The 14,279-nt window shown below is 44.9% G+C and overlaps 1 protein-coding gene across 1 annotated transcript in view; it reads right to left on the reverse strand.

Annotated features, from left to right (window-relative positions):
• Nucleotides 1-1,339: 1,339 nt before the first annotated feature.
• The window catches only part of SLC12A8 (solute carrier family 12 member 8), a 61,141-nt gene continuing 48,201 nt past the window's right edge, over nucleotides 1,340-14,279 (reverse strand). The window contains exons 10-14 of the mRNA XM_054176532.1: nucleotides 10,918-11,593; nucleotides 9,589-9,686; nucleotides 7,308-7,425; nucleotides 4,911-4,971; nucleotides 1,340-2,305 (exon numbers count right to left, since the gene is read on the reverse strand). Coding sequence (XP_054032507.1) covers nucleotides 2,140-2,305; nucleotides 4,911-4,971; nucleotides 7,308-7,425; nucleotides 9,589-9,686; nucleotides 10,918-11,593 — 1,119 coding nt within the window. The 3' untranslated portion in view covers nucleotides 1,340-2,139. The remainder of the gene's footprint in view (nucleotides 2,306-4,910; nucleotides 4,972-7,307; nucleotides 7,426-9,588; nucleotides 9,687-10,917; nucleotides 11,594-14,279) is intronic.

The following is a 14,279-nucleotide window of genomic DNA, read 5'->3' on the forward strand; positions in this document are numbered from 1 at the left end:
CAAGGGAGAAGCTGCTTGTATTTCTGGCCCACCATATCCCAGTTTGGGACTGAGCAGGGATCATGATGTTGAAGAGGCAAACACTCCCCACTACCAAGGCTTCAGTCAGCACAGTTACAAGGGGCCTTCCCCATCCTCCCCTCCTTGAATCTCCTGATTGCTGCCTGATTTTAAGAAGTGAACTAAATTATTTAGGAACTAACAAAGACATTAACCCAGGAATTTCTGCCCATTTATCTCTTCATGATGTGGTCTGGGGTTTTCTTTTGTTCAAGGTACAGAGAAACACAGGGCTGGGCAATCTCCCATGTTGGGAGGGAAGGTACCCCAAATATTTTGATGTGACAGGACCTCAGGAAACACAAGATTTTACAGTAATGGCATTATGATTGTGTATCAAACTGGAACAGGGGATAACACAGCACATCACTTGCCAGCGATGCATCAGCACCAAGGAGTGTTTGAATTTTCATAGTAGCTGCCAAGGTCAAGGACATTACAAACACAGGGAGGGCTCCTTGGAGCCACTGGTCCCAGGGAACTCAGAGGAAGCTTCAGCACAGAGCCACATCCCCACAACAGATCCAGACTCATTAGATACTAATGGCAAAAGGCAACAGAAAGAACGAACCCTGGAAGGGATGTTTCCAACACAGAACGGTCAACTTGAGGGTGGCTCAGTGCTGGCCATGCTGGCCACACAGGCATAAATTCCCTCTTTACTGAGATAATTAAGGTTAAAAACACTTAGTAAAAGGCCTGTGACCCCCAAAATGAAAATGCTTTCTGTTCTCTTCATCTCAGTAGAAAGCTGCCTTTGCTTCCTTCTGTAAGTAAATTGTAAGAGCCAAAGCTGCAGCCCATCAGACCATGAGATGGGATGAGGAGTCCCCCACAGGTGAGGCATCAGGTGCCAGCAAGCAGAACGGTGCCCAAAGGCATTCACTGTGTCCACAGCAAGTATGGAGAGGAATTCCTTGTGTCTCAAACTTTTATTGCACAAAAGGAGAAATAAATTATCTACAGGCTGAAATGATCAGAGATAAAAGGTAGTGATTTCTCTGTCCTTGTGTCATCAGAACTGATCTGTGCTGCTGGGACTTGCACACCTCCCCAGGACTCTCTGGCAAGGCCGCTGCCTGCAGGAAGGACAGTGCTTAGCAGAGGGTTTTTCACCTGGGGGACAGAAACAATGCTGACAGAGATGTCCATGCAAGACCTCACCCCATGCCACAGGCACTGCCCACCAATCCTAAGGTCAGTGCAGGAAATCCTGTAGCATCCACAGCTGAACCTACTGCATCCCAAATCATGGCAAAAGAAGAAATGGCAACTTGCGGGAGCTTGCCGTGGGATGGGCTCTAAGTGTATTTTGTTAAGGCACTTCTGAATCAGCTGTCTCTGTATTTGGACACAGCTATGTTGTCAGGTCCCAGATGTCACATCAGAAAGGATGTGGGAAATCACTGTGAACAGCTTCTAAGACATCATTTCACAGTTTCACAGTAGAGGCCTTTATACTGCATTACTGCAGGTTTGATTCTATTTGTGAATATATTTCATAATCTTCTGCACTCACCACTGATTCTGGCCTATTGTCTAACACCTTAACTACTTTCTAAGACCTTGGTAATTGAAATACTGAGGTAGAAAATTACTGTATTACAAGCAGGCAAATTCATGCCTAGAGGAGAAGTGAATTGACCTGGAAGGTCGCATCCATCCGTGGCACAGCTGGGAGCAGGGCGCTGGCTCCTGCTGCGGAGGTCACAGCTCCCAGGAACAAAGCATCCCCAGTCACCCAGGGGACATTTGCAATGGGGTGTTGTAAGCTTTTATAGTGGCAATGGTCTTTAGAGTTCAATAGTGCTTATAATTGAATTCTTTAAAAGGATTATATTGTCCTCAGTAACTCATCACTTCCCCAGACTGGCCCTTTCACTTGCATTTTTTTCCCTCATTTTGGATAAGATTTGAAACCCAGCAATGTTCTAGTTTGCATAAACAAACAAGCCTTGAATATATAAATAACCATTCATGTCCTTTTCCTAGATGTTCAAGTATTTCACAAGGCACTGTGGCAGCCATTAGCATTTCTAAATGCCTTTTGAAGCAATGGCTCGATTTTCCCTCTGTCCTTCACTGGAACTGTTTCCCAAATTCCTCTCTGCTGATGAGCGAGGACTGGTGATAGCGGTCCCGGGAGGCAAAGTCTGCGTTCTCCTCGGTGAGCTGCGTGGTCTCCATGCCAACTGTTGCAAAGGATGGTGTCACCACGATCTGCTCCTTGGGAGATGGCCTTCTCCTGCAAACAGAGCAGCAGAGACACTTGCATCACCCTTTGTTTGCCATCCATTAGCAGCCGTGCTCTCGGATGGGCAAACAAGGCAGAGCGCTTTGAGAAAGGGCTAAATCAGAGTGCTTTGAGAAGAGGCTAAATCCTTCTCAGCACCTTTGGGAGGCACACAGCTAATCTGAGAACACTTTTCTTAGAAGGAGCACAAAAAAATAAACTCTTTCCCCCCTGCAGATACTGGGAAAATATGCATTTTCTTAATACACCAGTTTCCTTTTTAGATATTGGCTATGGCACACTCTTTCCACGTGAGAGGAAGATGCATGAACCATTTCTAATGGAAAATAACCTTCTTATGCTTTCCTAAGCTCTAGTGTACAATTATTTTTTGTAACTCACTTAAATGAAAGAGATTTTCCTGCAATCTCTTTGTCCCCAAGGCTGATTTTAAGAAAACCTTATTGCACATCTCCAAATCAAAACTGTAAGAGCTTATAGTACTGACTCAGACCTTGCTGAGCTCCTAAGAGCCTTAGAGGTGTCAAGGTTCCTTGGTTGCCTCCAACTCTCTTGCAGTCTAAGAGGATTCCTTTTTTACTATAAATTCATTAAAATACCTTGCCTGGATTTCAAGAAAACAGAGCTTAGCAAAACCCTGTAAATTACTTCAATGCAGGGTCTTGCAGCATAGCAAGATAACTCAAGTAGAGCCAAAACAGACTTTGTGCCAGCAGAGCAGAAGACCTGGCATCAGAAGGCAGCAACCAAGCTGGTTAGCTGACTCAGGGATTGCACTCTTGGAGGAGAGAGAAATGGACCTTGGGCACTCCCCACTCAGCCTTCCTCAGCAGGGTCTTTGCTCATCAACTACACTGATCAAAGCAGTGTGCTGGTCTGGTAATCCACAGAATGAAATCTCCCTGAGACAACCCCACCTCTGCCCACAGGAAGCAAGGCTGCCTCTCCAGAAGGGATAATTTCTCCTTTCCTCACATCTCAACCAGCCTCCCGTGGGGAACCCCTGACAACAAGCAACAAATAGGGTTGAGACATACTGAGGGACAAACTGCAAGGAAAACCCTGCTCTATCATCATAGCTGCACCAAGCCAAAATGACCCGTCATGGATCCATCTAGACCCTGAGGTGGAATCAGACAGACAAGTATCCGGGATATGAAGCATTGGGGCCTGTCTCACTCTTCAGCACTTCAGCACAGCCCTGTGTGCCAGCCATGTTCCCATCCTCCCCTCCTCATTCTTGGCTTGGGCTCATGTCACCAGCAAATGTTTTGAAAAGAGGAAGGGACAACCCCTGACTCCAAATGAGATATGCAGAAAGCACAGTGCTCATCCCAAGCACCCTCTCATTCTCCCTTTCCTAGGTAGTTTGTCTAACTCAGGCTCTCATCACCTAATGCTTGGGCAAGTGTGCACCTTTGCACAACTGCTGTGAGAGGCAACAGTAGCTGTGTGAACAAAGCTATTCATGGCAAGAGGTGTGCTGGACAGGTGGCTCTTCAGAGACCCAGTCCCATGGTTGGAGATTTCCACTGGTCTGATAGAGAGAGGGGTGGATGTGATGTGGGAGAACCAACTTGTCTGTTCTTTGCCATGCCACAGACCTGCCATAGGGACCCTAAGAGAGGTCTCATCACTCCCAGCTTCTCATTCCAAGCTACCTCTGCTACCAAAGACATGTGGCCATGTTACAGGGACTGCTACAGGCAAAGGCAGGAGCTGGCAAAACAAGCGTGGGCAAGTGCCAATGTACTTAAACGCCTGGCCTTTCATTTATTTTAAAGGAGTCATCAAATTTGCACATATCATGCATGGCACCTTATGTTGGGCAGTCCTCACTTCTGTGTTCACCCACTGCAACAAAAAGGCAGCCCAACAGATTGAGAACCTCAAAACCCCACTGCATTGCACAGCAGCAGAGATGGTCACTACTCTCTGTGGGAAACCCAAAAGTCATGGCATTAATAATTAATAGGATCAAAACAGATTAACAAAACCAGTTAATAACTAATCAAATTAAATCCTGAAGGGCTTCTGGGAAGGAAAACCCCAAAACAATGCTACTGCAGTGCCATGAAAGCTCAATACTGAACAGTTCCTTCACTGTATACCTTGTTTATTGTATTTGCCCTGTAGCTATTGCGGCTTCCTTCCCAAATTTCTTCTCTGAAACAAAGCAGAACTGACACCCATGCCTGTTCCACCACTACCATGGTAATTTGCTTTCAGTGGATGGCAGATGAAAGAGGTAGAGGCTCCTGTTCTTCATTTCCTATCAGATTTTCCACTTCAACGTGAGCCACCAAGGTTAAGCACAAACTCATGGGATAAGATAAACCTTAAGGCACCGAGATCAAGTTATCAGCTGACGCGTCCATGCACAGAGGAGACTCCTGCTCCCACCCTTATGTGGCCAGTCATATGTCAGGCAAATGCAAACAAACAGATATTTTCACCATTATGTAAGAATAATTTTGAGTATGCAAGAAGGGGCAGATAGACTGCCAGTCAATTCTTCCACCTCTCTCTGTGTCCTTTAGTGGGTCATGGGAATAGAGATCACTGTCTCGGTCACTGCCAAGTGCCTGGTACCAACCTGCATGAGGTGATCAAAATCGACTTAATCCAGCCGAAGAAACTGAAATTTGCTGCTGCTCCTACAGAGAAAAGGCATGAGAAGTCAGAATGCTGCTAATTCTCTCATAATAGCATTAGGCCATTGAATTTCTGCATAAATCTCAAAGCAATGTGCTTGTTATTAGCTTTCAGTGCACAAGGATTCTGCAGTGGTGAGAACACTCCTGCAGTCTCTCCACACACTGCAGCTTTTAGAAGACTGTCAAGAAACTTAACCCAAATTTCCCATGCAGAACAACTGTCCTTTACCAGACTGACAGCTGGTGAAAACCCCAGCAGTGCCATGAGCAAAGCAGTCACCCACTGTTCTCCTCCCTGGACTTCAAAGATCATGCCCACCACAGGGATGAGGAGACAGGAGGAGCCGTTCAGCCAACCACAGGCAGGGTGGTTGTGGTCTCATCATTCATTCCCTCTTGTCTGACCCCATGGTGAGCTGGTTTAGCTTATTATACCAAGACTATTTTTTTTATGATTTCTCTGTAGTTAGTTTCCTGCACTGGATCACTGCAGGGGCAGGGAAGTGCTAGAGATGGCAGGAGAAGTTTGTGGTGAGGGACTGGGAGGAGAACAGAAGCCTAGCAATGCCTGCTGGATTCGGCTTAGGTTGTTGTGGAGGAAAGAAGAAAAGAAGGGATGTGTCAAAATCCCAGAGAATTTCCACAATCAAGGTATTTATCTAGTCCTTAATACAGAGCACAATGCCATGTGACCACAAAAATAATGTTCACTCACAGCCGAAAAAACTTCAGGCTGAACTTTGAAGTGTTCATTTCTAACTTCTTTTCTGTCCATTGTTCCGCTGTATGCATGGGAATGCATGCACAAAAGGAACCAAATACAAAATGTCTAAGCATGCTGCTGTTTCTCAGATCAACTTCCAAAATTCTCTACACACTAACACAGAAATTGTTTTAAAAGTCTTTTTCAGTAAGTGTTTCAAAAGCAGTTAACAGAGCTATAATACAGCAAATATACAAACTCCAAAGGCTGAAAACATTATTTGTGTTTTGTTTAATATATGGGGGCTGTAAGAGGGTTGTTAAAACTTAGCAGATACAAATTAGCAAGAACTATCCACAACCTCAGCTCTTTCCTACTAACCCATACAGATACATAGATAAGAAGACACTCACAAGCAGAGAGAGAATTGTTGAGCAATGTTTTGATGGTTACTGAGTAACAGCTAGGTTGGTTTTTTTGGGGGGAGGTTCAGGTTGGATGTTAGGAAAAAGTTCTATACAGAGAGAGTGATTGCACATTGGAATGGGCTGCCTGGGGAGGTGGTGGAGTCACCATCATTGGAGGTTTTCAGAAGACTTGATGGGGTGCTTGGTGCCATGGGTTAGTTGTTTAGGTGGTGTTGGATTGGTTGATGGGTTGGACGCGATGATCTTGAAGGTCTCTTCCAACCTGGTTTATTCTATGTATGTATTCTATGTTTGTTTCTCACTGTCTGAGTTTCTGAAACCTAGTACCCACTCACCTACTGTCTAATAATCTTTCATCTAAATAAACTCCATTAGCTATTTCTGTGTTGGCTATAACGGGCATGAACTCAGCCTCCTTTCCAGTCTTGGACAAAAAGTGGCACACCCACGCATGCAGGTCCTCACCCATGTGTGCACCTAGGCAAGGATGCACGCACCCACACATATGTGTATGCACAAGTACCTGAGTATGGGCACTCTATGTGCCTGCCACCCTCCCCCTTTAGAGACAGAGCAGCCACGCCAAGGAGCTGGAGGTTCTGGTGAGCTGCTTTCTGAGTGTGCTTCACTGCTTAATTTTGACCGCGTTAAGTCGATCACATGTGCAGACCTTTCTAATGCCCTCTGCCTGAAAGTTATTTTCCCAGATTACACTCCAAACACATTCAACCTGTTTAGTTCTGGAATCAAAAGGCTCCCTTGTTCCACACTTGTGAATGCTGAGATTTCATGAGACTCCTTGTCCTAATTCCCTTTTTCCTTAAGGTTTTCTCAGGTAGGTTTAAATCGATTAAATAAGTTAATTAAAGTGTATTTATAGCAGATCTTTCTCATGGCTGTGATACATTTACAATCTGCCATCCCTGTATTAATATCTGGGTTTACCATTTCAAGTACAATAGAATGAAGCAATAAACACAATATTCAAACTATCAAACTATCAACTACTAGCTGAAGTTAGAATCCAATATAAAAGAAAAGAGTCAGAGAGAAAATGTATTAAAATTAGCAATAAAACAAAACTTCATTATTCACTGTGTCACCTACATATTAAACACAAGAGTCTCAATCCCTAATTAAGTTAAATTAAAGCTTAATTAAGTTTTACACAGATTTAATAGTACAGAGGGAAAAAAAATACTCACCGAGGGGGAGTCCTGGGCTCACTTGGCCAATGTAGAAATACAGAATCACTGCTGCACCCAGGAGGACAAGGGTGTAGATCCACTGAATGACAAACATTATGATAAGGGACATGATGGCCTGTGGGAAAGACACAGTTTGGGGTTATCCCAGAATCCATGAGACAACACAGCAATGACAATGTCCTTTTTCTGTGAAGTCCAGCAGCTCTGTTGGCCTCCTGCTCTGGCCCTTTGTGAGAGCTGACTGCTCACCCTCGGACACAGGGTCAGTAGTTTTTTTCTCAGCCTGGCAAAATGAGCATGCATTGAAACTCTGACAGAAGCTCTTCATTAAGTGAGGCAATGCTGAGACTTTCAAGTTGTTATGAGAGCACCAGTAGATACTCTTGGGTTTTTTGCCAGAAATGATGAGTTTTACATAAATGCAAAACCAGTGCTTTAATGGCACCCCCCCTTCTGTCTTTCTCAGGGTCTTCTTGTGAGCAGTATGTAAGAGACATGCACAGTCAGGACCCAGCATGCAGCCACTCAGAATTATCCTCATATGCATTTCCTTTTAGGTGTCTCCCTCTCAGTGATGGGGACATGACAAAAGCTCTCCTTGCACAAGACCTGCTGCACAGCCCAGTTCCTGCCCATGGGATGCAACCATATGGGTGGATGGATGGATGCTCCTGGGCATCAGTTGCTGAGGCTGATGGTGCAGCAGGACCCCTGAGAAACCACATCATGTCCTGCCTGCAAAGTACTCCATGGTGTGGCTTTTGGCCACACGTTGAACATTTCCACCCAGTGTTGTATGAAAAGATTTGGGCATGGTGTGGATGAAGTTTCCCGTGTTTTTGGAAGCCTCATTTGGTCCCATTCTCAAACAGAGGGACAGCACAGATTTACAGTGGCATCTTCAGCATCCTCAGTAGCTTTCAGTCAGCTACTCTATGTTCAAGAGGCAGGGTGGACCTCAGGTCTCTGCCTGGGCTGCTCCAAGAATCCAGAGGCTCATCAATGTAGGAGGTAGATTTGGCTCAAGGGGCATATGAACAGGGGAAAGAATAACATCTTCATGGGTGAGATTAGGAGCAGCAAAGGGCTAAATGAGTCCAGACTGACATGATTGGTGAAGCTCAGAGAGGGCAGAGGGGAATGGAACCAGGATGAATAAATGCATCTGATTTTTGCCTCTGTGATTTCATTTCACATCATTCATGGCTTCTCAGCTCTGCTGCAACCTTTTCCAAAGTCTGATTATTGACAGGAAACCAAATCTGTTTTAATGAAGATGTCAGTCATCTCCACAAGCAAATTCCCCCCGGACAGGCAGCGAGCTGACCGCTCCACAATGACAAGCCCTTGGGAGCCACATTAGTTACCAAGCTCAAAGACAGCATCTGCCTGCAGCCCCCTGGGGATGCCACTGCTAGAGAGGAACTCCACATCCATCCCACCCCTGGTGCTGCAGTCCCGTGGAACCCCTCGCCAGGAGCTGGCTGCTGGCAACAGTAGCAGTGAATTTGAAAAGTAGGTATCAAACCCCATCTGAGGACTAAATTAAAAGGGTTTGGTGCATTGTTCAAGTGGGTTTGTTACATTTTACACACAGCTATGAAATCCCCATCCATGCAGCAAAGCCATATGGTTCATTCATTATACATATCTGACCCTTTTCCTGTCATCTGCCCAATAATCCATCTTCCCAAGATGAATTTAAATGTCTCAAACTCCTCAGCAGCCTGAGACAGAAGCTATTTAAAAGTTATTTATTCTTTAAAGTAGCGTGCTGGAGGAATGCTCCACTTTCCCCCTTCAATAGATGGAATTTCACAGCCAGGCTGCTGGAATCAGGAGGTCAGCACTTAATGCAACCCCACCCTAAACTTGCAGAAACTGGCTCGTAAATAAAAGCAACACAGCTTTGGAGCTGACATCTCACTCTGTCCCACAGTAAGAAAAAGCAGGCTGGCACACAGTGAAAAGAGGGATGCTGATTTTTTTCCCCCCAGCATCTCTAAAGCCCTAAGATGGAATTTCTATTGTTTTGGTTTGGGTTGGGATTTATTACTTTTTTCTTTCTTTTTTTTTAAATTAATATGACACCTGGCTTTCCCTGAATTTGAACTGCTGGGTGCATAGTATCTTAATTCAGGTGGAATATTTGGGGGAGGTGGGGAGGGTGAAAGACATCCTAAAGTACTGGAGTGCAATTACACTGCAGTAAGTGAGGAATTTCTTTATGTGCTCGACAGATCCAAACCAATGCTCAAAATAAAAGATAACTACTTACACCAGCAAAGGAAACCCAGTGATTGCAGAATTTGGAGTAGAAGGATTCTGGTATTTGCTGAATTCCCAGCTCTGGATTTTGTTGCCTCATGGAAGAGTCTACAGAAAAACATTTAAAAAGCAATTAAAAGAAGAGACAAGACATTAGCGAGGAGCTATAATGTGAGGTTTTTTTCCTCTTAGTTTACGTTATGAAACCCCAGAAAACCAAAGCAGAAATTCTAGCTGACAGCTGGGTATGGCAAAGGTGTAGCAAAACCTCTAAAATGAAAACAGAAAAGGAGTGGCCTAGTGACCTAATTGTGGCCTTCCAGTATCTGAAGGGGGCCTACAAGAAGGCTGGGGAGGGACTTCTCAGGATATCAGGTAGTTCTAGGACTAGGGGGAATGGAATAAAGCTGGAGGTGGGGAGATTCAGGCTGGACGTGAGGAGGAAGTTCTTCACCATGAGAGTGGTGAAGCCCTGGAATGGGTTGTCCAGAGAGGTGGTTGAGGCCCCATCCCTGGAGGTGTTTAAGACCAGGCTGGATGAGGCTCTGGCCAGCCTGATCTAGTGTGGGGTGTCCCTGCGCATGGCAGGAGGGTTGGAACTAGATGATCCTTGTGGTTCCTTCCAACCCTGACTGATACTAAGTGCAAGTTAAAAATAAAAAAAATAAAAAGGAAAGAAAAAAAGTTGCCAGCTCTGGTACTGAGTCCATTTGAAGGCTACATCTGCCTACTTCTGCCTCAGTTTCCCTATCGGTGAAAGAAGAGAAATAAAGCTTTTCTCCATGGGAAAGGTGTACGAAGTTTAATTGACTAGCACTGATAAAACACTACAGCACTGGCAAACCCCAAGCAACCACACCGTATGGAATACCACAGCACCAACAAAACAAATCCAGACTCCTAGCTGTGGATGTTAAATTCCAGGCTCCACACGCAGCATTTTGACAGCCTGAGTTTTAGATTTGCACTGCTCCATCCCTCTTAACCCACATCAGGATGAAGTAAACCCCAAGATACACTCAAAACCTTTTTAATGCACAGCATTAGGCATGCATGTGTAGAATAATGAGTATATAGTAAACAACCCTATGCTAAATATAGCCCTGCCTGCTTTCCCGTGATTAATCCTCCCTAGGAAATTGCACTGGAACTTCTCCTGTGATGCACAGCAATGAACTCTCCCCTCACCTGGAATACACGAGATTATTGGCATGAATCACTGAGTGACAGCTCCCTATAAAGCTACTTTCATGCCTGCCTTCAAGAAAGCACTGGGAAAACCAAGGTCATAAACCATTCCCCCATGAGCATGGAGATGTCCATCTTCTACAGCCCTTACCTTCTCCCCTCTGGCCAGAGAAGCCCTGCACCTCGCTGTAGAGCTGATCCTCCAGATCCAGCAGCCTGGATGGCCCCTGGGCATCTGCAGCAGGTGATGAGCATGGACCTGCATCATGCCAATGGCCCTGCTCAGCCAGGTCCTGTCTGCATTCACTGTAGGGCTCTACAGTCTCATCCCAGACATGCTGAGATGGGGGAGCATCATGTCGGAGATCCAGGAGGAAGCTGTCTTGCAGTGTCTGCTTGGCTGGCTTCTTTGCCTTCTTTTGTTTGACTTTTTGAGCTAAATTCTCAGCCTCTCCTTTTTCCCAAGTACCTGGCTCACCACGGAAGGGTTTAAAAAGCTGGTCCATGTCTTTTGTGAATTCCAGCAAGGTGCCATTTGATCTGCTTTGAATTACTCCATCTGCTGCACCCCTGGAAGACTTGTTGACAATTAGAGGCTGGGAAGAGTGAGCAGGTCTAGCTTTTTCCATCTGGGTCTCATCAGGTTTCTGCTGAATGTTGTAGCTCAAGGAGACTGAGAAATAGGAATAGTCTACAGCAATATAAGTCAACATGAAGTTGATGGTGACTATGGGAGCAAGAACATTCACTTGTCCAATGAAGACGAAAGCCATGGTGATGAGACTTGTTAAGCAAATTGCAGCCACTGGAGTCTTGTTGGGTCCTTTCTAATTCATAAATAAAACCAATTTGAATTACAATTAATAACCATGAGCCTTGCCATAAGGATTCCCCACTTGTTCAGCTGCCATGGGCAGTTACCTGGGTGGTCTGCAGTACTCCCTTGAGTCATGAAACACATGCATGTGCAAGTAGAGGCTCATCAGCTTACTAATTAGAGAACAGACTAGAAGTGAAAAGCTGCTGAGCTCCCATCTCACCTCTGAACCTTACTCCAGCTTTGTCTTTGGAAAATTCATCCATTCCCACTCTCTATCTCCATGTTGAAACATTGTCATTAAAGCAGCAATAAACCCTCAGAGAGATCTCTGAGGCTTATGGGAGTCTGGCAATAAAACATGATAATTGGAGTTAACTGTTCGTCTCTAATTTCTCTACAGGACTCTGCATCATTGCCTACCCAAAAGGCTCCTGCATGCCGCTGCTGGAAAGGCTTAGACTGCACAGAGCAGGGCTGCCTTCACATCAGCAGCTTCGAGGAGAGGAGTGGAAAGACTTAGACTGCACAGAGCAGGGCTGCCTTCACATGACCAGGTTGGAAGAGACCTTTGAGATCGAGTCCAACCTATCATCCAACACTATCCAATCAACTAAACCATGGCACCAAGCACCCCATCCAGTCTCTTCCTAAACACCTCCAGTGATGGTGACTCCACCACCTCCCTGGTCAGCCCATTCCAATGGCCAATCACTCTTTCTATGAAGAACTTCTTCCTAACAGCCAGCCTAAACCTCCCCTGGTGCAGCCTGAGACTGTGTTCTCTTGTTCTGGTGCTGGTTGCCTGGGAGAAGAGACAAGCTCCCACCTGGCTACAACCTCCCTGCCACAAGGTTGAGCTAAATCCATGGTCTGCTGAGCCTCTGCACTTGGGGTTTCCCACTCAAATCACATCTGCCCGGTGGCAGGAGGAATGCAGTGGAAAGGTTAGGTGTTCAAGGATGCTGAAGGGTGGGAGTCAACTTCCAGCTGGGAAGGCTGGGAATTTGTTGGGAAAACAGGCAGCCAAGAGAAACACCACCCGCTCTCCTCTTTTGGGGTGGGGTGAAGCAAAGCAGAAAAAGAGAGACAAAGCAAAGGGCATGAGGGGTGGAAAGACTTGAGTCATCAGGTCATGAACTTTAATCCCAGGCTTAACAAGCCTCTCCCTGGACTGTCCTGCCATTTCAGTACCCAAGGAGCCTGTGCAGGCTGCATATAGACCTTCCTGGGAAAAAATCTGACAATATACCTTACAAAGTATGTTAGGTTTTCACTTACTGCATGTGCTGCTTTAATAAACACACAGCTCAAATGGAAACTATTTCTATTTCCTCCACTCTTATTTATTAACAGAATAGAGGACCAGTTCTGGACCTTAAGCCTATTCACAATGAAACAGAAATAGGTCCTGGGGACAAAGGAACAGAAAACATCTCAGAAAGCATCTTTGGTATTAGGTTCTCTGAAAGCATCCTTGGTATCAGAAAGATGTACTGAGATGGGGAACAGATGGGACAATCTCAGAATGCCTCTGGCTCAGGTTTAACTCTATAGAAACGCTCATGTCCTTCCCTTCCACTGGGGTTATGGTGAGTACCACACTTTCTCCAACCGTGGAAAAGAAGAACCGGTGTTGAACAGATTGGTAAGGGCAAACTAAATTTATTAGCTACACAATTTCCAAGATGACAGAGAGAAGAAAGGGTAAAAAGTGATCTGCCTTTGAGTCCTCTTTTTGAGCCCTTTCCATCATGGCACTCTGCCTAGAGTTCAGAGCAGAAAATGTGACAGAAAGACAGAAAACTATCAGAGAAGAGAGCAAATTGACTTTGCAGTTCACTTTGCTAAATCTCTGAGAATTTCACAAGGGTTGTCAAATGTTGAGCAGCCTGTTCTGGGATCATCTGACAACTGCTTTCAGGAGCTGGAAGTTTTTGCTGTCATTATTGTTCCTGCTTTCCCTATGATTATTTCTATTTATTATTCCTGTTATGATTTTCATTTTAGGAAATTACTTTGAGGAACCTAAAAGACAGGACAAAAATCATTACACTTCTAAAATATTTAATTCTTTTTTAACATTCATAAATATTAATATTGCAAAATATTTTTCTGTATTTACAAGCTGCTCTGAAAGGAACAAAATATCTTAAGGTTTTTCCAGCCACTCAGTACAGATGGTTAGGCACTGCAGGGTATTGAGAGTGAGAGAATTCTTTTCTCCTTGTTTAGGAGAAAGGGAAAACCATCAAAAATAGCTTGCTCTGAATATATAGCTCAAGACTTCAGAGCCCTTAGTGACTGGTACTTCAAGCAGCAGTCAGTAGAATGATTTGTGCAAAGGGGATTATTTGCAAGGACAAGGAAAATGTCTCTTTTAACACTCAAAGCAATACTTTGTTTCAAAGCATATCCAAAGCTTGGCAGCCCCCTTAACCTTTCAAATCTATTCTTTGTTTTTATATTACAGAGTCCATAAGGCACCTTATCTCACACAGAAGTGTCCTCTTCTCCAGTGCATGCAGACTGGATCCACAGCAGGAGGACTACTTGCATTCCCAGCTAGGACATTACCAAACAGGATAGGAACAGCTCAAAGAAAATGTGAAAGAAAGCGAGCAAGCAAGCAAGGAAGAAAGATAAAGAGGCAGTTACCATCCATTTCACCAAGTGCTTGGACAAAAGGCCTCTAC

The sequence above is a fragment of the Dryobates pubescens genome, chromosome 2 (genome assembly GCF_014839835.1).
Source record: "Dryobates pubescens isolate bDryPub1 chromosome 2, bDryPub1.pri, whole genome shotgun sequence".
In the NCBI taxonomy this organism is placed as follows: domain Eukaryota; kingdom Metazoa; phylum Chordata; class Aves; order Piciformes; family Picidae; genus Dryobates; species Dryobates pubescens.